At 39.7% G+C, this 27,863-nt stretch overlaps 2 protein-coding genes across 9 annotated transcripts in view; both read left to right on the top strand.

Annotated features, from left to right (window-relative positions):
• The first annotated feature begins 99 nt into the window (after nucleotides 1-99).
• EXTL2 (exostosin like glycosyltransferase 2) lies at nucleotides 100-8,607 on the top strand. 5 transcript variants are annotated; one of them, XR_010028988.1, is made up of 6 exons: nucleotides 100-199; nucleotides 1,772-1,839; nucleotides 3,738-4,165; nucleotides 4,705-4,805; nucleotides 5,423-5,493; nucleotides 6,070-6,137. XR_010028988.1 is itself a non-coding variant. In XM_063165599.1 (5 exons), the coding sequence occupies exons 2-5, from the start codon at nucleotides 1,835-1,837 to the stop codon at nucleotides 6,559-6,561; spliced, it is 996 nt and encodes a 331-aa protein (XP_063021669.1). In that variant the 5' UTR covers nucleotides 100-199; nucleotides 1,772-1,834; the 3' UTR covers nucleotides 6,562-8,607. The 5 variants fall into 5 exon arrangements, 4 of the variants coding, with proteins under 4 accessions (XP_063021669.1, XP_063021670.1, XP_063021672.1 ...); XM_063165599.1 differs by lacking the exon at nucleotides 4,705-4,805 and having other exon boundaries at nucleotides 6,070-8,607; XM_063165600.1 differs by lacking the exon at nucleotides 4,705-4,805 and having other exon boundaries at nucleotides 106-199; nucleotides 1,769-1,839; nucleotides 6,070-8,607.
• Nucleotides 8,608-11,380: 2,773 nt separating this feature from the next.
• The window catches only part of CDC14A (cell division cycle 14A), a 49,288-nt gene continuing 32,805 nt past the window's right edge, over nucleotides 11,381-27,863 (top strand). For 2 of the 4 annotated variants that reach the window (XM_063165604.1, XM_063165606.1), the window contains exons 1-4: nucleotides 11,520-11,677; nucleotides 12,119-12,209; nucleotides 21,145-21,220; nucleotides 27,768-27,860. In XM_063165604.1, coding sequence (XP_063021674.1) covers nucleotides 11,572-11,677; nucleotides 12,119-12,209; nucleotides 21,145-21,220; nucleotides 27,768-27,860 — 366 coding nt within the window. In that variant the 5' untranslated portion in view covers nucleotides 11,520-11,571. Of the gene's footprint in view, nucleotides 11,678-12,118; nucleotides 12,210-21,144; nucleotides 21,221-27,767; nucleotides 27,861-27,863 lie in introns of all 4 variants that reach the window. The other 2 variants (XM_063165605.1, XM_063165603.1) reach the window with 2 other exon arrangements.

Genomic DNA, 27,863 nt, shown 5'->3' on the forward strand with positions numbered 1-27,863 from the left:
GCAGGAAGCGGGCACGGCGGCGCCGCCGTAGCGCTGCCGCGGTCCCGCACGGCCGCCCCTGAGTCACCGGAGCGGCTTGTGCGGGGCTGAGCGGCGGGTCTGGGCCGGTGCCTCCTCCGCCCTGCCCTGCCGTGCTGCCGGTGACCCCTGGGAAGCACAGCCCGGCCGGAGGAAGCGGCGATAGCGGCGCCTGCGGAACGTGAGCGAAGCTGTGGGCGAGGGGCGACGAGCGGGGCGTGCGGTGCCGGGCGGTGCTGCTGCCTGGCTGCACCCGACTACTGCGGGGTGCTGTCAAGACGTGTTGCCCGCCAAGGGAGGGGACCCCGTTCGAGAACTGTTTTTCTTGAAACGAAGATTAAAATAGTGGTCGTTCATGTAGGGATTTTATTTTCGTCAATTTTGTGTTCTCTGCAGGTAGTATTGTATGATTTTTAAAAAGACGTCAATCTGGCATTGAAATTTCATAACTTAATTGGCAAAACTTATCTGCATTTGCTTGTTGGAAAGTGCCGCGATGCTAATTTTAAAACACCTAAATAGACCTTTATTTTGAGAATATATAAAAATATCATTATTGCCTATCACTACACCTATTGTAAGCACTAGAAGGTATGGCAATCAAAGTCTCATAAACAGCAAGCAGTATTTATATTCTCATTTTAAGTATGCTTTTAAAGTTGAATTAATCATTACAATAGCATTGGTAAGTGTTGCAACTAGGTTGCAAACTGCTGAAAGAGGATCTGAGGTTCACTTCTTCAAAAGCACATGTGATGGGAATGTAGTGGACCTTGTAAATGCTGTGTTGCCACTGCTGCTAATAATTTTTAGAAGTCAGGCATGATTGTTCCCTATGAAACGAAGCAACCAGAACAAGCAGTAGCTTCTGGAAATAGTTTCAGTGACCTCTTGTCACAAAGTAATAGTAAGATTTGATCTCAGATTTGGGGAGACCTGTATATGTGGATGTATTCAGATTGGTGTACACACAAATAACGAATCTGTAGTTTTAAGAAGCAAACTTATATAGCCATAACAAATTACTCTTACGGAATTTCATAGAGGTTCAGTTATTCAACAAATTCTTGTGCTCTAAGCTTTCATAGTACCATTCTCAAATTAAAATTAATGATTCTTTGCTTGTTTGGTGAGTTTTAAAAGAACAAAGATCTCTTCAACAACCTAGGAGCACAGCTTTCCTATATTGCTGTCCTGAGTCCTGTATATGCTTCTTTTGTGTGCTTGCACTTATATTTTCCAAGCTGCCAAACCTCATGGGAAGAGCAAAATGCTGTGTCTTAAACCTCTGATACAGCTGGTAATTTTAGTGAGAATGTGAAGGGGATGACCCAGAAAATAAAATATTATTGAGATAAAAATTTATTTGCCTGGCTGTGGTAGCCAAATATTTTTAGTGGTGCCTGGTGAGCACAGGAACACCTGTCAGGTTCTGAAGACCTACTTGTGTCTCCACAGCTGAACTTAGGGATGGAACACACAGACATTGCAGTGGCACAGAGCAGCAATTTTACAAGCAGAGAAACAGACTGTTCTTTTCTTTTTAACCATCTGGTGTAATGACTTCTTTCAGGAGTGTTCTTTGAAAGGCAGAGATAATCATTCAACTGAGCATTAGGAAAAGGAATGGGATAATTGCCTTGAATGCATCTATCAGTCAATAATTGGAGGACCTTTTGCTTGTAAAAGAATGCTGGGTAGCTTGTGGATAACTGTTGATCTCCAGTTATAGAGTCCCTTTAATTTCCAGCAGATTCGAAGATCACAAACATCTGCCCTGTAAAAACAAGCTGGGAAAACAATCCTACTGACAACAATGAGGTAAGTTGTGAGGTGTTTTATACTAAAATAATTGACATTCATATTTTGAAGCAGGTTATTTCCACTTTGGAAAGAAATTATTCAAAATTCTGTGGAAAAAAGAAAAGATACACACAGATACTCTCTCAAAAATTGCACTTGTTTGGCTGTCCTGATGACTGACTTTGATCAGAATTCCCTGCTGGAAACCTAGAAATTACTCACAGAGTAACATGAATAATATGCATACATGAGTAATGGTATTAAAGTAATATGTATGGATGAGTTAGTAGCAAGCTTAGAATGTTCATCTTCTATTCAGTTTATACCAGTGTTTCAAGTAAAGAAGGAGAAAAGGAAAACTGTAGGAAGTGCAACAAAGACAAGTGCCAAGATCTGCACCTAGACAGACAGACTGGGGAATGAGAGGCTGGAAAGGGACATGGGAGGCCTGGTCAATGGCAAGAGCCAGCAGTGCCATGGCAGCCAGGAGGGACATCCCTGTCCTGGGGCACCAGGGACAGCACAGCCAGCCAGGAAGGGAGGGATTGTCCTGCTGTGCGCTGATGCAGCCTCACCTCATGGTTGTTCTGTGCAGTTTTATAAGAATACAGTAAAAGAAGGATATAAAGCTGTTAGAGTGTCCAAAGAAGAGCTACAAAGATGGTGAAGGGCCTTGAGGAGAAACTGTCTGAGGAGTGGCTGAGGTCCCTTGCTCTGTTCAGCCTGGAGGAGAAGGGTTTGTGAGGCCTCCCAGCCGCTTGTAGCTTCTGAACTAGGGCAAGTGGAGGGGCAAAGCATTGATCTGATGGCTCTGGTGACCAGTGACAGGACTCAAGGGAATGGCATGAAGCTGTGGCAGGGGGTTTAGGCTGTGTAGTAGGAAATATCTGGCTATCTTAGCCAGAGGGTGGTTGGGCACTGGAACAGGCTTCCCAGAGAAATCATCACAGCACCAAGCCTGATGGGTTTGGACAATGCCTTCAGGCACATGGTGGAATTTTGGGGCCTTTCCTGTGCAGAGCGAGGAGCTGGACTTCAGTGATCCTCATGAGTCCCTTCCAACTCAGGATATCCTATCACTGTGTGAAGAACATTTGAGGGGCTGTCTTTCTAGAAGCTGCTTTTTAAGAGCTTCTGTTTAGTTCTAAGATCACAAGGATCCAGAAACCTCTGCCTTAAACTACATCTACACTCACAGTTAGCTGATAGGTAAGACCTTGCATCTGGCATTGCCTATTTCTCACAAGTTCTAGATGTATCAGTTCAGCTGTTGCTGAGGTTGTTCATTCCTGCATTACTCCATCTGGCATGTTTTTTTGCTCCAGCTGTGTGTTATAACAGCATCACATTTTCTGTACTGATTACCATTACCAAGCAGGTATACAAACTATTGACAAAATGTCCAGCAAATCAGTTATAAAAAATGTTTCTTCTGTGTGGTGCTTGAGAAAAAGTGAGCATTTTATTTCCTCCTTCCTGCCAGAGTTTTGAGAAGGCACCTTCTCTCCTTTTTGCTTCCCAGTTAAGGTAGAGCTCCTGCAATGCTGAAAATTGAATCTCTGTACCAATTTGCTTTCTACTTTCAGCTGGATAGACTTGGTGAGGTATGTAAATGTTCAATCAAAAATTTAGTACTGAGAAAATAAGAAATAATGAACACTCTAAAGAGCTACTCTAGATTTATTTCACAAAACAATGAAATTCAAACTTAACCAAGAAGAGTGAAAAGCAAGTAAACACAGAAACTGGGTACCAGAAACACCTGTCTTGACAGCTGAAAGTAATTTGCAAAAGAGCTAAAGTTCTCCTTATTTACTTATTTAAATGAAAATGTACTTAATATTTTGGGAGTTTTGATCAAGAGAGAAAACTGTACATGGGTTTAATGACTTCCTTTCCTGTTGCTTGTTTTCAAGGTGGTTTCACTTGTGTAAGCTTCCAGGAAGAGTTATGGGAATCCGCCTGCTGCGCTTCACCTCTGTGGTGATCATCGTCCTGCTCCTTGTGGCAGGTGCTTTAACAGCTTTGCTTCCCACTATCAAAGATGACAAATTGCCCAACTCGAGAAGGGAACCCAAAACCCAGACTCAGCCTGCCCTGGATTCATTCACTCTTATTATGCAGACATACAATAGAACTGACTTACTGCTAAAGCTTTTAAATCATTATCAAGCAATCCCCCACCTACATAAAGTAATTGTGGTGTGGAACAACATTGGTGAGAAGACACCAGAGGAAATGTGGAATTCCTTGGGGCCTCATCCTGTCCCTGTTGTCTTTAAAGTTCAAACTGTAAATCGTATGAGAAACAGACTGCAGAATTTCCCTGACCTGGAAACAAAAGGTAATCAGCAGTTCATAACACTATTACTAATATTATTTTCATGCTTGAAATCTGAATTAAAAGAGAGATAGTTTTGTTATAATGTGTAATAAATCAATGGATCTTGTGGACCACTTCATAGAATGTGGGTAGTATAGAAGAACCCTGTGTTATGACATCAGGTGCACACCACCACCAGGCTGTCAGTGAAGAGTAAAGGAAAGAAAAGAGGAATATCAAATGCATTTCAAGGTCTTTTGCAACAGTTCTCCATTTCTTTGTGAGGCAGACATAGGTAGTTCAGCTACGCTGCCTTCTGTACCATAAACTGAAATTCAAAATGCGTATTATTTGTTGAGTGTCTGCATAATCTGGACTTAAGTCATCTGGTAAAGACTTGATTTAGTCCATTCCTCTTAAGACTAAATTCTCAAGCATGTTCTGCTCTTCTGAGAAACTTCCTCCCCAGCTGTCTGGCTTTCTATCTGAAATGACACACCCTTTTATTTAAGAGTACCTTCTCCAGTCTCCTGGGTATTCATCTAAATATTCTTCCTAAGCTCTTTCTAGGACGTGTACAACAATAAATCCTGTTTGTTTCAAGTGGAAAAAACCCCAATATGTTGCATTACAGACCTGACCTTACTCATGATTAGTAAAGGTAATTGTATTTATTGCCCCCTTCCTATCATGCCTGCTAGTCCAAACACATGATTTCTAGGAAGACACTGGAAACTTCAACTTCCCAAGTGTTTTACTTATTGTAGTAAGATCTGTGCTAACTGCAAACTTTAAAAGTTTTAATGCATCTGCAGTTCAGATCTAAGAATATCCTTCCTTTTCCACTTCCTGGTAGTCTTTTGTCTAAAACTTAAGGCAAAGAGTCTTCCTTCTGTAGTTATTAATACTGAATGTTGCCTGGGCAATTTAACTTGCTTAAGTAGTGTATATGCTACAGAAAAGTATCTAACTCTATTCTACTTGTATCTTTACACAAGATTAGTAGAATTTTAAGTTGCTTTGCCAAACACTCCCAAGTTTTCTAACATGTATTTCTCCAGCTGTACTACAGATGATCAAAGGTTGCTGAGTTTTGCAACAGCCTGGCAAATAATCTAGAACTTAGGTTTTCTTCCAGTTGCCACAAAGCTGTAACCTTGCTTTAGCTTTGAAATCTAATTATGTTTTACCAATCTACTTTCAAGGAATTGCAATTCAGCTTAATAGTTGTAGAAATTTGATCAATTAAATGTTTTTCTCTCATTTTCCTCCCTTCAGCTGTTTTAATGATGGATGATGACACACTAGTCAGTGCTCATGACCTTGCTTTTGCCTTTTCCGTTTGGCAGGTAATGTTTGCATCTTGGCAGGCAGTATTTTTGAGCTGCACTTGAGATTAATGGTTTTAGTTAGAGCAATACTGTATCATACTGTTTTACCATTGTTTTTCTAGCTTTCAAGTTAGATTTTAGGAAGTTTGAAGTGTAGAATAGAAATTGCAAAGTTTCTAAAATTTGGTTTTTGGTAATATCTGTGACTTTAAAATTTTAGCTCTTATTTTACAAAACCATGAAGTTGCTAACTGCTGACTTTATTTAAATGCATAGTACTCTGTGTGTTTTATTTTGTAAAACACGAGAAATTGTCTGTAGAGTTAATTTCTGTGCCAAATACACAGCTGCCAATTGTGGGTAGATGTTTTGTTGGCACTATGTGATGTGGAATGAGGCAGACTATCAGTTTTGTGGAACTGTATTTAATTGCAACATTTATGCAGATCAAAGGGACCATATGCCAACAATTTAATTCTTTCCTGGCAATAATGTTGTCCTCCTTTCATTTAAAAAATCCATAAATCTCTCTTACGAGCGCACTTAAGTGAACCCCACACTGTGAAATGTGTTGAATTTCTTTTTCTCTTTCAGCAATTTCCAGAGCATATAGTGGGATTTGTTCCTAGAAAGCACATTTCCACTCCTTCAGGCGTCTACAGTTATGGCAGCTTTGAGCTGCAGAGCCCTGGCTTTGGCAATGGAGATCAGTACTCCATGGTGCTCATCGGTGCAGCATTTTTTCACAGCGGCTATTTGGAAGACTTTCAACAGCAGCCAGAAGCAGTTCACGCCTTAATAGATGAAACTCAAAACTGTGATGATATTGCCATGAATTTTCTGGTAGCCAAGCATACTGGAAAGCCTTCAGGAGTGTTTGTGAAGCCTGTTGACATAAGAAATTTAGAAAAGGACACTAACAGTGGCTATTCTGGAATGTGGCACCGAGCAGAGCATTTGTTACAGAGATCCTACTGTGTAAATAAACTCGTTAATATTTATGATGGCATGCCCTTAAAATATTCTAATATCATGATTTCTCAGTTTGGTTTTCCTAATTATGCCAATCACAAAAATAAGATGTAAGCCAATGAATTTAAGGTGTTAAATGTTAAACAATACTCAGTGAATTATACTGAGTTCAAGGAGAGAAGAAGGTGTAATTACTGCATCTTGGCCATCCCTCTTTGTAGCCTCTGATTTTGTCTCCAGTAAGCTTTTTATGTATTTTCTTTCCTTTCTAACTAATTCACAAAGATAAGTTTTGAGAAAAATTAAAGAATATATAATCATGCTTAGCTGTGATAAATCATCCTCTTTTCTTAAAACCTGAAAAGCTACTCTAATGAATTAGGTCAGTTCTTCAGAAACATGCAGACAAAAATGCACTTCTATTCTTCAGATATTAACATTTGGATTTTTTTTCCCTTAAATATACCTATCCAGTGAAATGAGGTCTAGGCATATTTGTGACAGTTATATTTTGAGATGCTTCCTTGCCTTCCTACTCCTCAGCTGCTCCTACCCAGTTTCCAGTGAAGCTGTAGAAGAGCTACAGTGAGCTGCTGGCCAGGCTTCTGGCCTCCTGTACAAACCCTCCTGAAGTTTGTATATAAGCTACTTGGTGTTCTGAGATGTTCTTGAAGCTGCTATGAAAGCCAGAAGAGTACCTCACCTTAATCTCAGATAGTCCTTAAACCATTGCCTACAATATCTACTCCTGCTCAGTTAATGGAAAATGATCTCTGATGTGGCTTTTTTTTCTATTATTGATTTGCCTGGAGTTGCTGAAACATTGCAAGCAGCTGAAAGGTAGATCCTAGAGGTTGGAAATACAAGAAACATGAATACATGAAATATGAAACTTATATAAGCAGCCAGAAGAAGAGGATGGAATGTTACTTATTAATATTCCCTTAGTACTTAGTTTTATTTTGATATTTTGCATATATATTGTTACAAACACGCACCCAGGAAAATCCTCAATTAGTTAAAATTTTCTTATTTACAGTTCCTAGTAAGAGCAGGGTGTTCAACATTTATTACAGTGTACATTTTGTAATTTTACAGGTCTACTTTTTTTTAGCTATTCTTTCAATGAGTATTTACTTTTTAGTTCCCTTTTCCCTCTGTTTTTGGTGGCTATGACAACAGAGTTAAAATGTACAATACAGGGGTAAAGCATTATGAAAAAAAGTACTTTAAGGTACAGTGATATTTGACAGGGATGGACTATTATCAGTCTCTGAATTCCCTGACATTATTTCTAGCAAGAAACAGAGCTGCTGTTAATGGCTTTTGTTGGACTGGGACTCTGTAATTCTGGAAACCTTCTATTGACATAGGGCAAACCTTTTCCGATGAAGTTGCAGGAGGATTGGGATTTTTTATTTTTTTATGTGTATGGCGGAGAGAATAAAAGACAGTGATTTTCCTGGGCCACAGAATCAGATTTGGCATCCAAAGCAGATTTAGTTTCATCTGCATCAGCTTTTAATTGATTCTTCGAATCAGTTCAAAGGTAGCTGTGGGCAACCAGTCACAGCTAATACCTGCTACACAAATAGCATCTGCACAAATGGTACATAATTCTGTCATGTTTTGTAATAAGTTAGCTGAAAAAACAGTGAAAATATGACAAGTTCTTTACAGCAGCGTGTGAGTCTTTGGGGGAATGAAGGAATCTTTTGCCTTGGTCTATCAGTATTAAAGGAATTGATTTCTGTTCAGTGAAGTCTTCCTAGTACTTTTGTAAGATTTAAAAGGCAGAATCTTAACATGGCAATGTAAAGTCTGCTTAATTTTGTTGTAATAGTGAAAAGTAGTTTTTAATTATTGTGTTGTAGTGCTAAGTAGTATACAAACAGGTCTATGATCTTTCCAGAAATGAAAATTTCCATTATTTCTGTTCTGTGCAGTATCAGCTAGAGTTGTGAAGACTCAGTCATTAACCTTATTTTTGAAATGTGAAATGAACTGTCAACTCAGCCAAACCTTAGTATTGGGCTCTTTGTTGGAGCAAGTGAGTTGTTTTGATTTCTTCTGTATCATTGAAAGAATTAATAGAACAAGCTTTTAATGATAATGTTCCATTTAATTTGCTCCATTGTAAAATAAAATACAGAAAGCAGACTTGTGATGTGTTTATTCTCAGATTATTGACCAAAAATTTTAGTGTTAAGATGTCTAAAGTAAGCTCACAGTTTGCATACTCATGAGAAGCACCAAGATTTCTTTTTTTTTTTTTTTTAATGTGTACTTGTTGGCACATACATTAATTTAATTTAGGTAAGGCCTACTTATGAAGGAAGAAAAGGCATAAAATCACCAACAGCCTTAATCATTTAGTCTTAGCAAAGAAAATACAAAGATAGGACTTAAGCTCCAGCTATAATTCACTGTACTTTGGAACCAAAAGGGGTTTGCTTATTTTTTAAAAGTGGATTTTTTATCCCTTGGTAGTTATAAAAATGTCTTAGGATTCTTTACTGAAAATACATTACCAAAAAGTTATATTTTAAACAAAATAATATGTATGTGATTATTTATTTGAGAGGTTATCTATGTCATTTGATAATATTTTGGAGTCTAAACAGAATCATCACCACCTCTGAATGTTCTGTTGAAATTACAGTTAATGCAACACAGGATTTTAAACACGGTATCTAAAATATATATATTTTAAACATCTGTGATAAAAAAGGATATAGTGCTAAAATGCACAAAAAAATGCTTCTTTACAAAAATTGCCACAAGATGTCACTGCAGTCTTGTATTTGATCTCAAATGTTAAAACGAGTACATAGTATTAATTAGAATAACTAAGTTGTACTAGTTTAAAATGTTTTTAAAGCTAGCATTTTACAAAGTGAAATTCGTTAAATAATCATACTAATAGCTATGACCCACTACTGGAATTGAAAAAGCACAGAGGTTATTTTGCACGTATTTTTACAGGGAAGAAAAGAAGTGTTTATTTCTGATGCTTAAAAAGGCTGCAGCTAATTGCCACAAATGAGAACTTTTCTACAATGAAAAATGAAATTTTCACTTTGCAGAAGACATATAAGCAGTATACAAGAATGTGACAGCTGGGCTTCAGCATCTAGTAATATTTACCTCCTAGATTCACCAGTTTAGCTGGATGGGTTTACATATCTTAGGCTTTATCACAAACTGTTTCTATAGATTCTGGACACTGGATAGTAGGCTGTAGACTGCTCTATCTCTTCTTCTGTTGCCCAAGAGTGTTGCTAAAGTTATTTCAAGTATGCTCATTCAAACTCCCCTTAAGCAGAGTACAGCACTGACTTAGAAATGTGTTACATTGAACTGTAGTGAAAGTCTGAGTAAAAAAGGGCATTAAAAAATTGCAGTTCTGGACAATATACCTTAATACCTTGTCTCTTACACAGGATACAGTAGCCCTCAGAAAATTGCTTGTAAATAAAAAAAAAACACTAGTGAAATACTTGATTTTGTTAAGAGTTACACACAAGTGAAAGTTGTAAAGGACAATCTAAAGTAAAATAAACACTCGTTTCCATGAAAAGGTACAACCCTCCAACAACCTTTATTTAATTTGCTGCTACATAAGACTGCAGTCTCATTCTTGTGAACATCTTGTATGAAATAGTACAACTGAAAATGAGCTTTTCTCAGGTTTCAGAATCAGGCACAAACAGGGTCAAATTTAGCCATTAGTTTTGGAGCTTTTCCAAAAAAGTTGAAAAAAAAGCAGTGTAAGAACACAGGTACAAAGCATTAGATTCAACACAAAAATTAAGCAAAACCAAAACAGCTGCAGTGTCTTCGGTAGTCCTTCACCTTATTTGTAAAGCTTTAAAGATTATCCAGTGCTTATGACACTAGATTAAAAACTGAGGAGTCAGAAGCGTTTCATACTCATGTTTAGCTAACATCATTAGCAGACACACCAGGATTAACTGTATGCACTGGTGGTTACAGTAGGTTATTTACAGTGTTAGGGAAAGCTGGTGATACAAATGTGAACCTCAGGGCTGCATATGGCTTTTATTACAACATCTTTTAAAGGAGTGGATTTTTTTGCTTGTTCGGGGGAAGAGTAACTTTTTTTAACCCCCTTTTTTATCTCCTCGAGGAACCTCTTCGTTGCAACCTTTGCTTTAGTTGTAAAACTGAGACGGACAGTCTGCCCTGTTTGGCACCTACAATTCCTTCTAAAGGGGAGAGGCGGAAGAACGCGCGCAGAGCTCGAACCTGCGCCTCAGGAGAGCTCCGCGCCTCAGCCGCGCGCGGCTTCTCCCGCGGCCCGCAAGCGGCTCCCGGCCCCGCCCGGGCGGGAAGCGGCGACTGCGGGGGGCCTGGGGCGGGGCGCTCCCCGGGGCGCCGCCATCTCATTGGCTGCAGGAGTAACAGAGCGACCTCTGATTGGTCAACCGACCTGTCTGTCACGACAAAGGGTGTCCCAGGTAGCGCCATGGGCGCTCCGCCGGCTCCCCTGCGCCTGAGGCGGCCCCGCCGCTCCGCCTGGCCCTGTCCGGAGCCCGCCCGCGCTGCTGAGGCAGCGCTCCGGCTCAGCCCCGCTCCAAGCTGTACGCGACACCCGCCCGGTGCCCGTGGGGCGCTCTGCCACGGGCCGCCCCCGGGCGGGGAAAAGCAGCCCCAGAGCAGCGGGGTGCGGCGGCGCTGCCCGGGCAGGCGGGGCGGAGGGCGGGGCGGTGCCAGGCTCAGGGCCGCTGCCTGCCGGAGCAGGAGCGCTGCCGGGCCGGGGAGCGGGGGGAGCGCGGGGGGCCGGTCACTCGCAGCGTCAGCCCTTGGCCGGGCGACACAAAGGCTCCGTAACGCGGTTGCCAGAGCGCCGCCGGTCGCCTGGTAACCGCCCGCTGCCGCTTTATCCGGGGGCGTCTCCTGGCTGGGGGCGGGGTGGAGCTGGAGTCTCTGCGGGCGCTTGCCCGTCGTGTCCCGGGGCTCTTCTCGGCTCCGCTCCCGCTCCTATGCGGGCTGCGGCCGCTGCGTTCGCAGCACCCTGGGCCCTCGCGGGCGGCCCCTCTGGCCGGTGGGTCGCGTCCCTCCGAGCGCGCCCCGGCCCCGCCGGCGCTGCTCCAGAGCGCCATGAGCTCGGAGCCGCCCCGCGCCTCGCTATTCCGGGCCCTCTTTAAGATGGAGCCGGCGGCAGCCGCCTCCGAAGTGCTTTTGGGAGCCTCGGAGTTCGTGAAAGGTGAGAGCGGGGCGGGAGCCGCCCCATCCCCTGCCCGCGGGGTCCCGGAGCCTCCCCCTGCGAGGAAACTCGCTGGCTTCTCTACCGCCTTCCCCCGGCTCTGCAGCCTGCCCGGCTCGGCCCCGGCCCCTTTGCCCGGCGGGTTTCGCGGGCTGCCCGCCCCGGCTGCCGCGGGCGCCCCGGCGCCGCTTTCCCCGCGCTCCGGGCGAGGCGCGGGGCCGGCACCTGTTGCTGCGCGCTGCTCGCGGGGCCGGAGCCGCTGCCGAGGGGCTCCCGGCAGGGCAGGGCCCGCGGGCAGAGCGCTCCGGGCGCTCCCGCCGCCGCTCACGCAGCAGAAAAAGGAGCGGCGGAGCCTCTTCCGCCCCGCGGTGACAGGCGTGCCCCGAGGCGGCGGCCGGCTGCCTTCGTTGACCGACGCTGAGCCTCTTATCTGTCTTTCAGATCGGCTGTACTTCGCTACTTTACGCACTAAACCGAAAAGTACCGTAAATACCCACTACTTCTGTACCGATGAGGAGCTAGTCTATGAAAAGTAAGTGTTGTGGTTTGCATATTCAAAGTGATTACCTGAGAGTCTCCCCAACACACTTTGATATATTCTATGGAATATTTTTGCCCCGTTGGGTTACTTGCATAGAATATGAGACTGAATTTAGTCCAAATGTATTTATTTATTAGCTCAAACTAGTTTAACAAGGTGATGCTTAAAAAAAGACCCATAAAAATAACTGCAAGGCCAGTTAAATGGCTTAAGTCGTGGCTGAGCTCACAGAAGGATATGTGAGCCTTGTAAGATTTGTTTAAAACATGCAGGTCTATTTGGACTAATCACACTTTATTGAATGGTGTCTTAAGTAGAAGACTTATTTGGCAGGAATAGATAAACAGTAGTTTGTTTTATATTCCCTGTAGTTTCCTGTATAGAGAGTATGAAGTTTACAGAACCATAAGAATGCAATGTGTAGATGTGCTCTTGAAGAGCATCTGCAACTTCTTTTATAACTCTGGTTTTATTAGAGGATTTTGAGATAGCACTTCTTGATGGCTTTTGTATCTTTAGAACAGCAGAAAAAAAATATTTTCTATGTAGTAAAAGGTTCATGTTTGTAAGACACTGACTTCATCTAGAAGGTAAAAAATAAAACTGATTATAGTTTTGAATACTATTTAAGGACACAAAAAACACCAAACAAATAAAGTAATCACTCTGTGCTGTGGCTAAAAAGTTGGTGCTTTGGACTGCATTTCCAGACCAACTGTTTCCTGTGTGATGGTATATCCCTACCTGCTTGACACGGACTTGGCTGCAGCAGAAGTGAAACAAAAAGTGTGTTCCTATTTTACACATAACTTGCTTTCCAAATGATTTGAAGCAATTATGAGCATCAACCATTCTTCCTTCCTTTCTCCAGTGACCAGCACTGCTTCTGTGAAGATGTAAACCAATATTCCTTGGTTTTTAGCTTATTTTCTTTGCACAGCTTGTTGTTTCAGGGTATCTTTTCTAGACGTTTTCTTATCTTTAAGCTGTGTGTCTTCTACTGGAGTTCCCAATGGTTTATTCTGAAAACTGACTTTTGTAATGGGCTGCTTGGGCTGGGAGTAAGTTCTTTAATGATCATTAAGGAATTTTGATTGGAAGGGACCTTTGGAGTATCCCAAGGGAAGGTTGACCTAATATTGAAAGCAGAACTCAATTGGGGAAGGTCCTGAGCAATTTGTGTGGTATGAAAGTGTTACCTTTGCATTAAGAAGAGAAACTTGTATCTCTTCCAGACTTCAGTATTATGTTTTATTTCTTAATGTGCTTTTAGGAAGTGTGAAGGACTCTTGGGTGGCATTTGATGTTGTGGGTAAGAAGGAGGATTAGTTCTGTACTGTTAGTTACAGATGGCTGTACTAACCAAGGCCTGTAACTGAGGCATTAGTTTAATTAGTTTAAAAGTGTCATATTTAAAAAAAAAAGTACTGAGAAATTTGAGAAGGTGTGGAGGAGAAAGTAATTTTCTTTAATATGTAAAGGAAATTCTGTAGGTATATTCCTTAAGTCAGTGTTAAGGACCTATGAAGGTGTAACCTGATACCAGATATGATTACTGGGTAATGAAAGGAGGCAAAATTTCCTTTATCTACTAGGGCACAACTAAAGACTTTGAACACATAACTCCTGGTGTATGTTCTGAATTGATGGTTCCTAATCTGTTTGGCCCATTTTAAAGTTGTTGTCCTATATCTGATACCATAAAGATATTCTCCCTTTTGTGCTCATAAAATGCTGAAATGTGATATGAAAATAAGTGACAGTTACCAGGTGGTACCAAGGAATTGTGTAATAACCTTTTACATATCATTGCCAAACTTTTCCCTGGTATTTGTATTGCAGCACCCATACCTATCAGTGTCTGCAATATTTGGTAATGCCTGATCTTAATTTTTTTCTTTTTTTTGCCCTCTCATATCTAAGGAGATTTGTGATCTCAGGGAAGTAAAAGCAAGTGTTGGTAGGGTTACCATGTTATATATATTTTTAATGCCTTTCTGAATCTGGAGGGCTAGAGGTAAGCTGAGGAATAGAATGCAAGGCTCAGTTCTTGGGAGGTGCTACTTTTACTGTAGCTTCCCTCATGTTATCAACAAGCTTGACATCAGTCCCTTGTGTTTCCCAGGCTGCACACAATGCAGGGGGCCTGACAGGGCTTGTCTGCAGGTAGTAGTGGAGTGTAACTTTAATACAACTGATCAGATGGTCTCCTCACTTCCTCAAAAAGGCAGTCTTCTTTGTGAGAAAGTGATTAGAAGTATTTGTTGCATGATAGCAAAGTAAATATTTGGAAGTGAGTTTCGAAATGCTGTAGCTCAGAACAGTGGTTTGCAGAATCTTCGTGGAAATGGCCTCCTTGGGTGGTTCTTGTGGTCAGAATTCCACAGCCACTTATCCTTTTCAATCAAATGACTTGTTCAGAAAGCTCTCAGGAGGGGGATAGGAGATGTCTGCTCAGGCATGAAATCCTCAGCACCTGTGAGGTGTGTAAGTAATTACATTAATACAATTGTTTATTGATTTAACTTTGCTTAGATGCATCATTGTAATGACAAGATGAAGATACTTCATTGTACTTGGAAGTAAACTGCTTTTCTTTCAGCTCTCTCTCTGTTTAAATTGCTTTTCTTTGGGCTCTTATTCTGTTAGCTTGTTAGAGAATTTTATTTGGCTGACTTTACAGAGGTGTCAGTTTGCTTTGCTGAAGCAGTATCTGATCTGAAAACCTCATGAATATGTAGGGTTGGAGGAGTCTGTTACTGGATCACATAGTACTTAAAAACTCACTATCTTGCTTCCCTTTTTTTCCCTGCTCTTGGAGAGACATAAGGAAGTAATTTTTATGTTAGTACTATACCCCATTTATTAAACAAAGAGCTGTAGTGCTAGATCTGATGGTTTGGGAAGTTTGGGGTTGTCTTGCTCCTGTACCTTGTCACATGATTTATCACCACATTATACACAAAGTGGGGTTATGTAATCGTCAGCACTTTAGACTTCAGTTCTCACTTGAAGTTTTCAACTGTTCTAATGACTTGATAATACAGTCTAACTTAAACATTCACACTAAAAAGATAATAAAGATGTTCTTAAAAGCATTTAAGCCTATCTTAAATGCTAGCAGACTAGGAACTTGCTACTAGAACTGTCACTATTTTAGTTAAATGTGCTGCAATTCAACCTTAAACCTATTATGCCAGAGAAATTATATACAAATGCCTCAATTAAGAAGAAACCTGAATGGAATGATACAATTCTGAAATATCTTCTTTGATGATTCTGTTTCTATAAGATTTTCTCAGTTTTTCTGAAACTTTCTGAGCTTTTTCCTGATAAGAAGTAGTGCAGACTTTTTAAGGGAACACAGTCTTTCAGGATAGTGTAATACAGGTAACTATTGCTTCAGAAAAATAGAGTTAATGAGAAACAATCCATCTTGATGAAGATTGTCATTTGGCAAATAGACAAACCTTGCCTTGGCAAGACCTCAGTTAATGAGTTAGGCACTGGTAAGAAGCTTTTTATTCTCTAAGAATAGCATCTTTCACATTTCACCTTCCAGTAAACAGATCTGGGTTGAGAATACTACACTTGACTGGTTAACTTGGCTTTCACATAGTTTTATCAAAGCAACTTTTAATGTCCTTTTTATTTCTGAATAGTTTTCTCAAACAAAGTCAGAATTTAAATACTGTGAAACACGAATCTCATACTGATGATTTATAATGGTTTTATTCAGTCATTTGTTCTGCCTTTGGCTCTCTTGTATAAACAGCTTTTGCATCTCTAATCTCTGACATGGTGTAAGCAGCAATAGAAGTAGTAAATATGATAGTCCCTGTAAATCATGCTTTACACTGAAACATTCTTTCAGGGTATGGGATGTTACTTGCCCATTTCACAGCAGTCCTCATGAGAGCTACTTCACTTATGTAGCAATAGAGCAAGACTCTCAAGTGCTTAGCTACAGCAACATTAACTGAGTACTGTTTCTTCTACTGCTTGTGTATGTGCAAAGAAACAGCTTGTGTTTCCTGTGACAAGAGTAAGGGTTAGCCTATCTGCTTTGGCTTTGCTTAAATGCTGCATTTTTGTGGCTCTCCAGTAACAGTACTTGCATAGGAAAACTGAACTTCTCCATGTTTCTGTGGCTTAAATCATTGGAAAGGAGAAAGAAAAACTTAGCCTTGTTACAATAATCAGAGCTGTCACTTCACACAGAAAGCCATTCACATCAGTAATTTTGAAAACTTGACCTTGACTATTGGATGACCAAGAAAACTTAGCAAGATTAAGTCCAAAATTAAAACAAGGAAATTTCCCAGCTTAATTTTATAATTACTTTACCATATCTGTCTTTGCTTTTTCATAAGTATAAGATAAAAGCATTTGCTGGTAGTACTGAGGAGGTTTTTCTTTTGTTTGCAGTAAAAGGGTGCCAGAATAAAACAGCAGCTTTCTAAGCTCCAGTTTTATGTTGGATGGAAATGGAGCTTGTCTAGGAAATCCCTTATGTACATCCTGGCCTCTGCCAAGAGGGCTTTTTTTCCAAAGGCACTAGGCTTCTGATATGACCCTGAAGTTCTACAGGGCAACTTTTTTTATGGGAGAACCTCTTCATTGTTAATGTGTTTTTGATATCAAGGAGCACTGGATTAAAAAATCGTATATCTGGAATAATTATTTTAATTATCTATTACTTAGATCTGTGAGTTGTTGGATTTTGAAGAATCATGATCTTGAGGAAGATTTGGAACTTCCAAGATGAAAAGCACTTAATATCTGGGGGTTTTTGCAAAATCCAGGGCCTCTGCACTGTTCCTGCCTTCAGCTATTTCCAGGGTTATTTTTGCTGTATCACCCTTGGTCTGTTCAGAAGCACACAATCCCTAAGCAGCATTAAGCATTAGGAATTTTGTCTTGGCCCAATTAAGGAAGCTCCTAACAATCCACGTGTTACTGGAACCAGTGGATGAGAGGACAAAAACAGTGCTCACCTTTTTTCATGTGCTTGAGAAGTGGGGAGGAGAAACACACTTCAGGAAACTGGAGTTGGAGAAAAAAGCCTGAATAGGTGAGATTTCCCAGGCAGCAGTTAGGTTGTAATGAATGTGCAGGCTGATCCTCTCATGCAGAGCATTTTTTGCATGTGAGAAGTGTTCAGTTTATGATTTGAAGGGAGTGGCTGAACAGTCGGGTGGCCACTTCTGCAGCACCTGGGCCTGTGCTGTTAAATGGCCAAGCTCACAACAGATGCAGGAGGGCCCTTGGAGAGTCATAAGCTCAATGTTCCTGTGTAGGAAAGAGGGAGGGAGGAGCAAGAGAAGACTGAATCACAATAAGAGAAATAGTCTCTTAATTTTAATAAAAGCTGGACATTTGTAAAATGCTGAAAAATTAGCCAAGTTTTGCAGTTAAGAAGCTGTATTTTTATTTCATCAGGTTCTTGGGTTTTATCTTTTTGCTTAAGTAATTGCAAGCTTGGGGGCCTCTTGTTTTGGCAGGAAAGTGGCCTTGTGATTGTAAGCCTTCAAGAAGGCAAAATTCGTACTTTAACGAGTATGCTTTTACTTTGTGCTCCAGTTCTGGGATATGTACTCTAGAAAATGATTGCAATTATTAAATGGTGCCTCTGTTTTCAAGTTACTAAACCAATGACTGAATAAAGTGGCAAACAAGAGACATCATGCCATGAATGGAAGTGAATGGCAGTATAAAAGAGTACTGCTCTGTAGGGGAAAGGTATCAGGCATCTGGAGTCAAGTATAAGTAATACATTTTATTTTTGAAAGATGATATCTTGGCCTGATAGATTGATGGAGGTTAATATGGACCTCAGCAAATTAGGGAGATGGACAATCACCAACTGTATGAAATCCAGCACGGGCAGGTGCCAGATTGTGCACCTGGAATGGGACAGCCCTGGATGTAGGGGCAGACTGGGGAATGGGAGGCCAGAGAGCAACACCACAGCAAGGGACCTCAGCATACTCTGTGAGTCTATGGAGGTTATCAATTCAGTTCAAAATCTGCTGGGCTGTAATATTCCTTCAGTGAATGGCACCATCTAATCATTGAGGATGGGAAATCTGTTTAGCATTTCTCTCCAGCACAAGGGTCAGAGATATTCAAATGCTTAGCAAAAAGTGGTGTTTGCTTTCAGAAGTGCTGGTTCAGGCTTGAACTGATTCCTGGCACCTTCCTGTGGCATCCCATGGAACTGCAGTTGGAAACGACGTGGGCTGCATTTCCTGCACCATTAAATTCCCTGGAAGAATTTACAGTAGCTGTTTGTGTGACAGAGTAGAGCAATGGGCTGGCCTTTCTTGGGGGATGACCATTTCTATGATACAGTACAACAAATACCTCAGATATAATACTGCAACAAATTGCAGGTAGGAAGAAATGGTTCAAGGAGTTTAAGGAGAAAACAGATACCAGAAACTTCTGCTACTGCTTCCAGGTGACATCATGATAGTATTTTTGAAGTAGAGTATTTAAATGTTCAGCTGGGATATTCTGGGGTTTCACTATTTAGTTTGAGAAGCATTAGGATAACAAGTCCCAGTGGGATGGGGGGGAATAACTTAAGATATCATCTAGGTACTGGATTAAAACAAAATATGATTAAATGTAATTAATACCATACCTGCCTTCTGCTCCTCTGGTTTCCACCTCTGTTGTAAGTAATTGTTTCTCTTAACTACCTTAAGCTTCAGAGACATTCCAATTTCTTTTACTGTTTTTCAATGCTTTGTTATAACATCTAGATGTAAAAGAGATGGAAGTAAAATAATATTGGATGAATTGTTATTGGTGACTCTTTGCCTTTTCTTATGTTGATCTTCAGTTTTTGCCAAATGAAATTCTTTATTCAGCTGGTGACTGGTGTGTCATTTCATCCCCATTCTCTATACCCTGCCCATTTCCCATGTTCCACTTACATTTACTTAAAATTCTGGTCTTGAGATGAAAATCCTTTGGGTGAAGCAGGATCAAGTGTCACTAATTCAAGTATAGAAATGGCCTTTTGTAGAAAAAGTAATGAGGGTGCATAGGATTAAATCCTTCTGCTTAAACATGTCAGGAACTGTATTTTGGCCTAGAGATGTAAATTGAAGAAAGATTCTGTAGATCAGAGTTCATTGACTTCAGTACAGAGCCTTGTATTATCTTCCAAAGAATTCTTTTGATTTGAAGATTTGTAAAGCACTTGTTTCGCTTAGCCCCATCAAAGAAAGGATAATTAACTTCAATTTAGAGGTATAAAATGGAGATAGGTTATGTTACATGCATTATTTTAGCTATCTGCCTCACATTTCATCCACAATGTTTTATCAGCAAAGACAAGAGCTGGTTTATACTGCTTCTATGGTAGTAGGGAAATAACTTGGGAATTGACAGTGGTTTTGTGTATGGGTGGTAATGCTGATGCAGGAGGGACTGAAAGTGCCTTTCCTTTCATTGTGTTTGTATTCTGAGAAATATTTTGTTTCTGCAGCATAGACAAACAGGGATAGTACCAGTGTCTTAAACAAAGATGTTTCTACCCCCTTCTCCACTGTGTTTAGAGAAGCACAGGATTCTTAATGGTAATCAGTGAGGGAGAAGTAGTCAAAGATTGTAACATCTTTAATTTCGGGGCTGAGAGAACCTCAATGGCTTCATTTTGTAGAGAGACAATTACTTCCTGGACAGACTCAAATGTATTTTGTCCTTAAACCCACCAAAATAGTCATTTGTCTTGTGGATAAATTTCTAAATTGATTTTCATGTACTTTTTCTACACTGCTGTTCAAATTTAATCATGTGGAAAAGTAGAAGTGGATATATTACTTCATATTGATGTACTTCTAGCAAATGAATTGTGATAAATCTTATAAAGCATGGCTGTACTTTTCCAGTTCTTTAGATGAACTGTGTATTCAGTTGTAGCTTTCAGATACTTTGCTCTCAATTTTTTAAAGTATTCTGTGTTATAGTAACTATCCAATTCCATATTTTTCCACAATACCTTAAAACAATTTTTTGAAAATAATTTATTATCATAAGTTTTACTCTTCCATCTTATATTTAAGTGAAAGAATGCTCTAAAGTTGATGGAGTAAGATAGGATGGTGGGGGTGTTTGATTCATGTGTTAGTGCAGCTGTATGGGAGGAGACATTAGGAAGCCTTCTATATGACTTTCCTGGTAGCTACATTCACTGTAGTGTTGTTAGAGCTCCAGTTTTAACTTCTTGTTTGTCTTAACTCATACTTGTCCTTAGAACATTTTTATTTCATCTCTATGAAAAACTGTACAGAGGGTTTTGTTTTAAAAATAACTGTTGACCTTATTTGGCAGATTTATCTTAGAGAAGATGATGAGTTATGAAGTTAAACACTGCTTTCCTGAGGCTTCAGTTTTCTCTTGGTTTAGTTAACTTCTGTCCTACCTAAAAGTTAAGTTCTAGTAGTTGGACAGCTTGGTCTTTTTCCCAGCTAATTAGCTTCTGTAATTACATCATAATGTTTTGTGCTGCACTGAACCTTAACCAACACTTGTGTTGTTACTTGATATTGTGAAGTAGATGATACTGCAATAGCACTGGTGTGGCAGGAAGGCTCCTTGTCCTAGAGAGTGACCAAACTAATATGATTGTCTCTTTTTGCACTGGCCTTGGCTTTGTTGTTTGAGAGAATGTGGGGAGGAGGAGATCAGTGATGTCATAAGCACTAAAAACATGAAGCACTCCTAATTTGTTTAAATTAATTGTTACTATTGTCCTTTTAAATTAATCAATAAAAGACTCATCTGTTGTTCCATGTGTATTGGCTACTCAGTATCCTTGATTTTCAGCTTTATTTATCAGCAACATGCATGCTGAAATTTGCTTAGCTCTTTTGTATAAATAATACTGTTTTGTGTTTTTTTTTTTTTCCAGTTTCTATGGAGATTTTGGACCATTAAATTTGGCAATGTTATACAGATACTGCTGTAAACTAAATAAGAAATTAAAGGTAAGCTTAGTTTAAAAACAATGTTCCTATATTTTTGTATTTTCAAACTGGGTAATTTTATTTCAATTTGAAAGTGGTTGTCAGGTGCTCACTAGCTAGGTGGTTATTGCTAAGCTTTAAGGATATTTTTTTTTTTTTTTTCCCTCTGAAGACTGAAAGAAAATAATATGCCCTCATTTTGGCTTAGGAGGTGGGGCAGGTGGCTGAAGGCTGTGTTCATCTTTTTGCATAACCTCAACACTTTTAAGACAATAATAACAAAAGCTCCTAATTGTGTCACCACAAATTAGGGTTTGCAGCTAATGAAGTGTGTGTGCTGGCCTGAGTAACTGAAAAAACAGGTACTCAAGGAACAAAACATGGGTCCTGAAATCCCACTGTTTAAAGTAAGTCTCAGTGGAAAAGGGGCCAGGGCAGAGTGAGAAAAAGAAGGCCTTGGGACTGTGAGAGCAGCAGATAAAACATGGGTGTGCTATCAACACAGTTTTGGTGACAAATCTATATCACAGCATCACACTGGCTTCTGTGCCTAAATCCCAGCTCCATCCCAGCCAGACCCTCTGAGCTGTACAGCTGCAGACTTCACTTTCTCCAAATACTTGTGATGATCTGATTTGCAGCATGTATAGAAAATCTGTCAACTGCAAGAAATGAAACAGATGTTTTAATTGCAAAATGCTGATTAATGTAACTTGTGGGCAAGTAAGGAGGAGACCCTTCACTAAATGTTACAGATTTAAAATCTTTTATCATATAAAGTATTAGGCCTGTTACTGACAGAAGGAAATGGGACAGCAGATGTGATTGCTTTGGTCACTATTAAGAGGGTCCTTTATTGAAAATTACATTATTTCTAGAGTCACAAATGAAACCTTTAGTTAAGTTGATTCATGCTACCTGCTGCTTTCAGGGGTATGCTGAATTCCATGAATTTCTTAAGTGGAGGTTCTGCAAATTGAAGGGCTTGCAGAGCTGCTGCAAATTTCTTGAAAAAAGTGCTTCTAGTGAAAATTTACATTGCTTCTTACTTTAGAGAGATACTTATAAGAAGTTAATCTCTACTGTTTGTAATTTTGAATGCCTGTGGTCATATTGGGGAAATGTTTGATTTGCCATTTGATAACACCAGCACCTTATAAATACCTTATCATCCCATTTTGCAGTGCCACTGCCCCATTCAAACACATGACCAATGATTCTTACTCAGTAGGAATCTGTTTTTTCACCTTAATTCTGCTGTTTGTAACCTTATATTTGTGTTATTAAAAACTGGAGTGTGCTTGCTCTGTGAAGCAGTTATTCCAGAGAAGAACCAGTAATCAAATTACTATTCTTAATCAAATTACTATTCTAACTCCTCTGTGCTCTTGGGAACCAGAGAGATCAGTTCTGTCTTTTCCAGATTCTGGTTGGGGCTGTGATCAGTTTGGGACTTATACAGTCTCATATATTACTGTATGCCTTCAATCTTGAACCTAGGTACAGGAGTTTCACCCAGAAAATAAGTAAGAAACTAATAAATATCTCAGGACCAGAAAAGAGAGGTCTCCACTGGGAGGAAGTGCAGTTTGTTGCTCTGGCTTGCCAGAGGCTAATTCCAAATAAGTTAAATTAAACTCCTAGTGCCTAAGAGAGAAGGGTAACCTGATAGTGCAGCCACTTGAAAGTAATACCTGGAATCAAACAGCTAAAGCTTGGAGTACTGCCAGAGTGGTATAAAAACTTACATATGAATGGACTCCAGTCTGGCTGATTGGCACCACCCCTGGGGCACACCAGTACTGCTAATGTTAGCCTTGCTGCTCTAGCAGTTTAAATTTGTGCCACACTCTCCCAATTGAGATACCATCTGCAGTGGGTGAGTAGGCTGTGTGTTTGCATGCCTCAGAGGAGTGCATCTCCTGGGGACTGTAGGCCTGGCTGCAGTGGCTGCTGCTTAGCTTCCCCAGGCAAGAATTAGTCACTGTCTGTACACCTCATCTTCTTGTGTTTGTCCTTCACACATGTCCTCAAGAGGAGTTCTGGGGCCTGAACTAGGGGGTTCACAAGTTTGTGACCTGTGACTTACCTGCCCTACAGCAGCAAAAGTATGGTAGTTCTCATGTGGCACCAGGTGATGTGTGAGCAGCCTGGGATGAGTGTTTCAGTGATGGGAAGTGCAGATTGGACTAAGGACAGAGAGAGAGCCCTGTTGGGAAGCCGCTGCTTGCACACCATTGCCTTAAGGAGGGTGCCCTGTGACTATAGGATCATAGGAAGTGAGAGTCTGCAGATTATCATGGGATGGTTATTACCATACTGCAGCACTTTTGGGATGCTGAAACAATCCTAGTGCTTAACCCAGATGATTTGGGGTGCTTGGTTGGGTAAGCACTTAACGTACTTTTCTTAAGAAAAGAGTCTTCCAAGTATGACACAAAAAGAAATTATTTGCAAACATGCAGGGTTTGATATGGATGTGGTGTCTCAAATTTAACACTTAGGCTTCTTTAATTTTAAAACTTCTATGGATAGAAACAGGAGAAATAAAAGTATAAGATCTCATTAAAGCTGGAAAGCCCCACAAGCTTCCCTTTGAAATCTTTCAGCTATATATCTTTCTCTTTTGGAAGAGTAGTTCAACATGAGGCAGTATTCTGCTTTCCCCTCTCCTTTTGTGGGGGACTAGTGAGGAAGAAGGATATAGGTTTGAAATGTGCTGATGGCAGATTGACATTTTAAAGTAAACTGTTGCAACTTTGTGCTGACTGATTTTCTTTTTAAAACACTAAATACCTCTGTCCTGAAGAGGTAAAGAATCTATTCAGATATCCATTTGCTGAGAAAATTTGAGGCAGAGTCTTGTCTGTGCCTTACAGGAAAACTTTTTTGACCTTGTTGTGTTTGTAATTTTTCAACTGTTGATTGGTGTGAAGAGGATTGTCACTATCGAAGTCAGCAGCAAGGAAGAACTTGTCTGTACTGTCTTCCTACTTGGTATTTGAATTCTGTTCAGGGAAGAAAACACTTGACTGAGGAACTGGGCTTCATTTATGAATGAAAAGTTTTTTATTGTTTTTAAGTAAGTCTGATTTAATGAAAACTGCTTTAAAAAAACTGTTGTGTTATCTATGCATAGCCTTGCACATTCTCAATAAACTAAGGAGCAGAAATAATCAGGGAGTGTTGCTGATATAAATGATACAACTATTGAAGATCAAAGGCAGGAGAGGAAAGGTACTGGCAGGCTTATAAACTATGGGGTTACTTTTTGTATGGTAGCTGTATTGCTGCTGAATCATAGAGGGATTTGGCTGGTTTTTTTTGTTTTACTATAAATAAACTGCTGGGCATACACAGGGAACTATAGTAATTGCAAAGCATCTCATGTAGGACAGCCTAGATTTTGAGGCAGGGTTGCATGCACATGTTTAAATTGTTTTGTATTAAATTTGCCAATCTTATATTCATGTCTATTTACAAGTACATATGTACACCTGTGTATATATATAAAAGTAGAATTTGCATAGATCTAGGCTTATTAAACACATTGAAGTAATTTCTTGCTTGAGCAGTGCAACTGTGTTAACCTTATCCATTATATAAAATACTGTCAAATAGTATGTTGCTTTTACACAGCTATCTGGTGATTGTCCACCACAACACTTTCTAATCCTGTCATCAATTCTCTGCCAGTAAATCTCTCTTGAGATCTACAGGGAACTTTTTAAAAAGAAAAAATGTAATCTTACGGTGAAAGTAAATAATCTGTAACACTTATGAATTAGTTTTGTTACCTAAAGCAAAAACTGCTACACTTTCTGTGTAACCTCTGCCTTTAATTCACAAGATTGTCTTTCAGTTTGTTCCTCTGGGATGTATCTTGATAGACACTGTTATGTTATACTGTTAAAATTTATCTTTGAATAATGTGTGAAATGATAACATTTTCTCACTGGTAAAGAATATTTTTAGTGCTTCATAGTGTGTGCACCTTAGTTTTGCTGTGGAAACAAGAAAATGTTGTTGGCAACTATGTTATCTGCAACTGTAGTTGTTCCCTAGCTGACCTGAATTGAAGAAGTCCTTGTTGAAACATTGCTGGTTCTTCAGAGCTGTGCAGTGCCTAAGGGAACTGGAGCCCCAATCCATTCAGGTGGAGCTCTGGAGCTGTAAAAACAGGAACCTCCTCCCAGAGCTGTTGTGAAAGCTCATCATTGAACCTGGCCAGAGGGGTAGATGTGGCTTATTAAATACGATCAGAAAATCAGTTGGTTTGTTTTTTGGTTTTTTTAATAGATCATACAGCTTAGATTTGTTGATGAAAGTGCACTGATTTGACAAATTGCACATTAATGTTAACAGATGCATTGCATCTGCTTCAGCAAACACCTACTGTAAAACTTACTTTTCTGTAACTAGTGTGCAAATAAAGTTATTTGTTTTATAGGCTTCTGAAGACTTAAATTGTGCTGCTGTGCTGCTTGCTATGCTATAAGGCATTAAAAACAGTTTTCAATATTGTGTTAAAGCTTTAGTTAGGATTCAAAACACATTGTAATATTTCCTATGACAAGGATTAAACTCTTACATATTGAAAATGATGCAATAAAACTGATCCATTGTTTTCATCTAAATATTCTGGAAACTTCAGATTATGGCTACTTTGGGTAGAAAAGTGCCTCAAATTTGGAATGACTTGATATACCCATATGATTAAAAAATCCATTCTATAAAATAAAACAAGAAATATGGTCTTACTACATGGAACTTACTTCTCACTAGCTAGCTTTGCAGTTTAAATAGTGTTTTAGGTGTACTGTAAACTGCTGCAAAGAACTTTGCTTTAAAATAAGTAGTAGTCAATAAGTTATAATTGAAGTTCTGTCACTGTTGCATAACTACTGTAATCTTATCCCACCTACACATCATGGGTGGAATTGCAGTTAGAGAACACTAAAATTAAAAAATTGAGGAGGGGGAAGAAAGGAGGAATCTTAAAGTACTGGGATTCATTTTGTCAAGTTTTAATAAAAATTGAATGCTTCACTAATTAAGTAACGACTTGTGCTTCGTATGTTTGCATATACACTGAGAGATGTTGCTGTTGGCCTTAAGATACAACCTCTTCCAATCAACAGCAAGCAGCTATTTCAGGAGTTAGTCCTATTTACACTCACTTGCATTAGCTCTCACTCCTTCCACCTCTGGTACTTGTGCCTTATAAGAGCAGACTGGAAGGTGCAGTTAGATCTGTCAGTTTCAGTGGGGTTGGGAGTAACAAACTCACTGTGGTGCCTCTGCATCAGCTTTCTCCTGTGATGAAATATTTGGTTTTTTTGGAAAATTTGATTCTGTCGTTAAAACTAAATATTCTAAAATTTGCAATAAGTTTTTGAGATGAGATTTTTGCGCTAAGTCTTGAAGACTCAACATGGACAGGTTTCTGGAGGTGAAATACAGTTGGCACTAAAAATGAAACCCTGTTTTGCAGCAGTTACCTTAGCTCCCCTTCCCAAGTGTCAGCAGTGTCAAGAGTTAAAAACCTGAAGTTGGGTAGCAACAGCACCGGTATTAGGGCATTTTATAACATTCAAATCTTAAAAATATAAAAATGCTTCAAATAATGAGGAACAGAATCTAGTATATCTGTTGATGACTTCCTCAAAACTGTAGGAGTGCTGTAAAAATCGATCCGCAAAAACATAAGGGGTGTAGCAGAGTATAATGGAAGTTTGGCAATTCATGGAATTTTACAAATTACTAATGCAGTAAATTATTCAACTTGCCAATTTTAAGTGACAATATTGTCTCTCTCTGGCTTTAAACAGTTTTGCTGCAGCTTGCCATTATTGTGCTTTTCTGGTGCTTGTTGATTTTGTTTTCTATGGGAGGTCTGTCCACAGGGTTCTGACACAGGCTTCTTTTCTTCATAAAGAAACAGAATTGTGAGTGTTACTAGTTTTGCCTTTGCCTAGCCTTTTCTTCAGGCTTTTCTCTTATACAGTCTTTTTCTTTTGTTTTACCTTTTTAAGTAAATTCTTGCTGTTGGAGGTTTCTAAATATGTCCGTCACCCATTATAAAGTATAGATGGAAGTGTTTGACTTGTAAAATGACTGTAAGGTTGATTGCTTGACTTTTTCTTCTGTCTTCTCCACAGTTTTGTGTGCTAAAGAGGTTTAACATACAGGATGATGTTTTAGTTTGAAAATTTCAATGTCTTTAATCAGTGTTCATAAGTGAGTGTTTCAAATATTTAAACTTGGGGGGAAAAAATCCAGACTTTTATATTGCAGATTTTGGTTCAGCTCCACTTTATAGCATATTTGTGTACAGCTAACCTAGCGATCTGCCCAGAAACAGTGGCTGTTTCCCTGTGCTCTTATTTAACTGTGATATAAGAAGATTCTTCAGTGTATCAGTAATTTTTGCTCCTTCAATTTTAAGAACCTCCTGATAAGAATTTTCTCTAACATGTTTTGCAGTTTTGGAAAAGTGATTTTGCTAAAGTATTCTTAAAGCATATTCTTAGTAAATATGCTGTTTTGTTTATTTTCTTTTAACCAGTATTTCAGCCTCTCAAGGAAGAAGATTGTGTACTACACCAGCTTTGACCAGCGGAAGCGAGCGAATGCAGCGTTTTTAATAGGTTCATATGCTGTA

Source organism: Melospiza melodia, chromosome 11 (genome assembly GCF_035770615.1).
Source record: "Melospiza melodia melodia isolate bMelMel2 chromosome 11, bMelMel2.pri, whole genome shotgun sequence".
NCBI lineage: Eukaryota > Metazoa > Chordata > Aves > Passeriformes > Passerellidae > Melospiza > Melospiza melodia.

Excerpts from the sequence above, each read along its gene's own strand:
- EXTL2 (XM_063165599.1), top strand. Across the intron at positions 4,166-5,422 it reads CCCTGACCTGGAAACAAAAG|CTGTTTTAATGATGGATGAT; the intron begins GTAATCAGCAGT and ends TCCTCCCTTCAG. Across the intron at positions 5,494-6,069 it reads TTGCCTTTTCCGTTTGGCAG|CAATTTCCAGAGCATATAGT; the intron begins GTAATGTTTGCA and ends TTTCTCTTTCAG.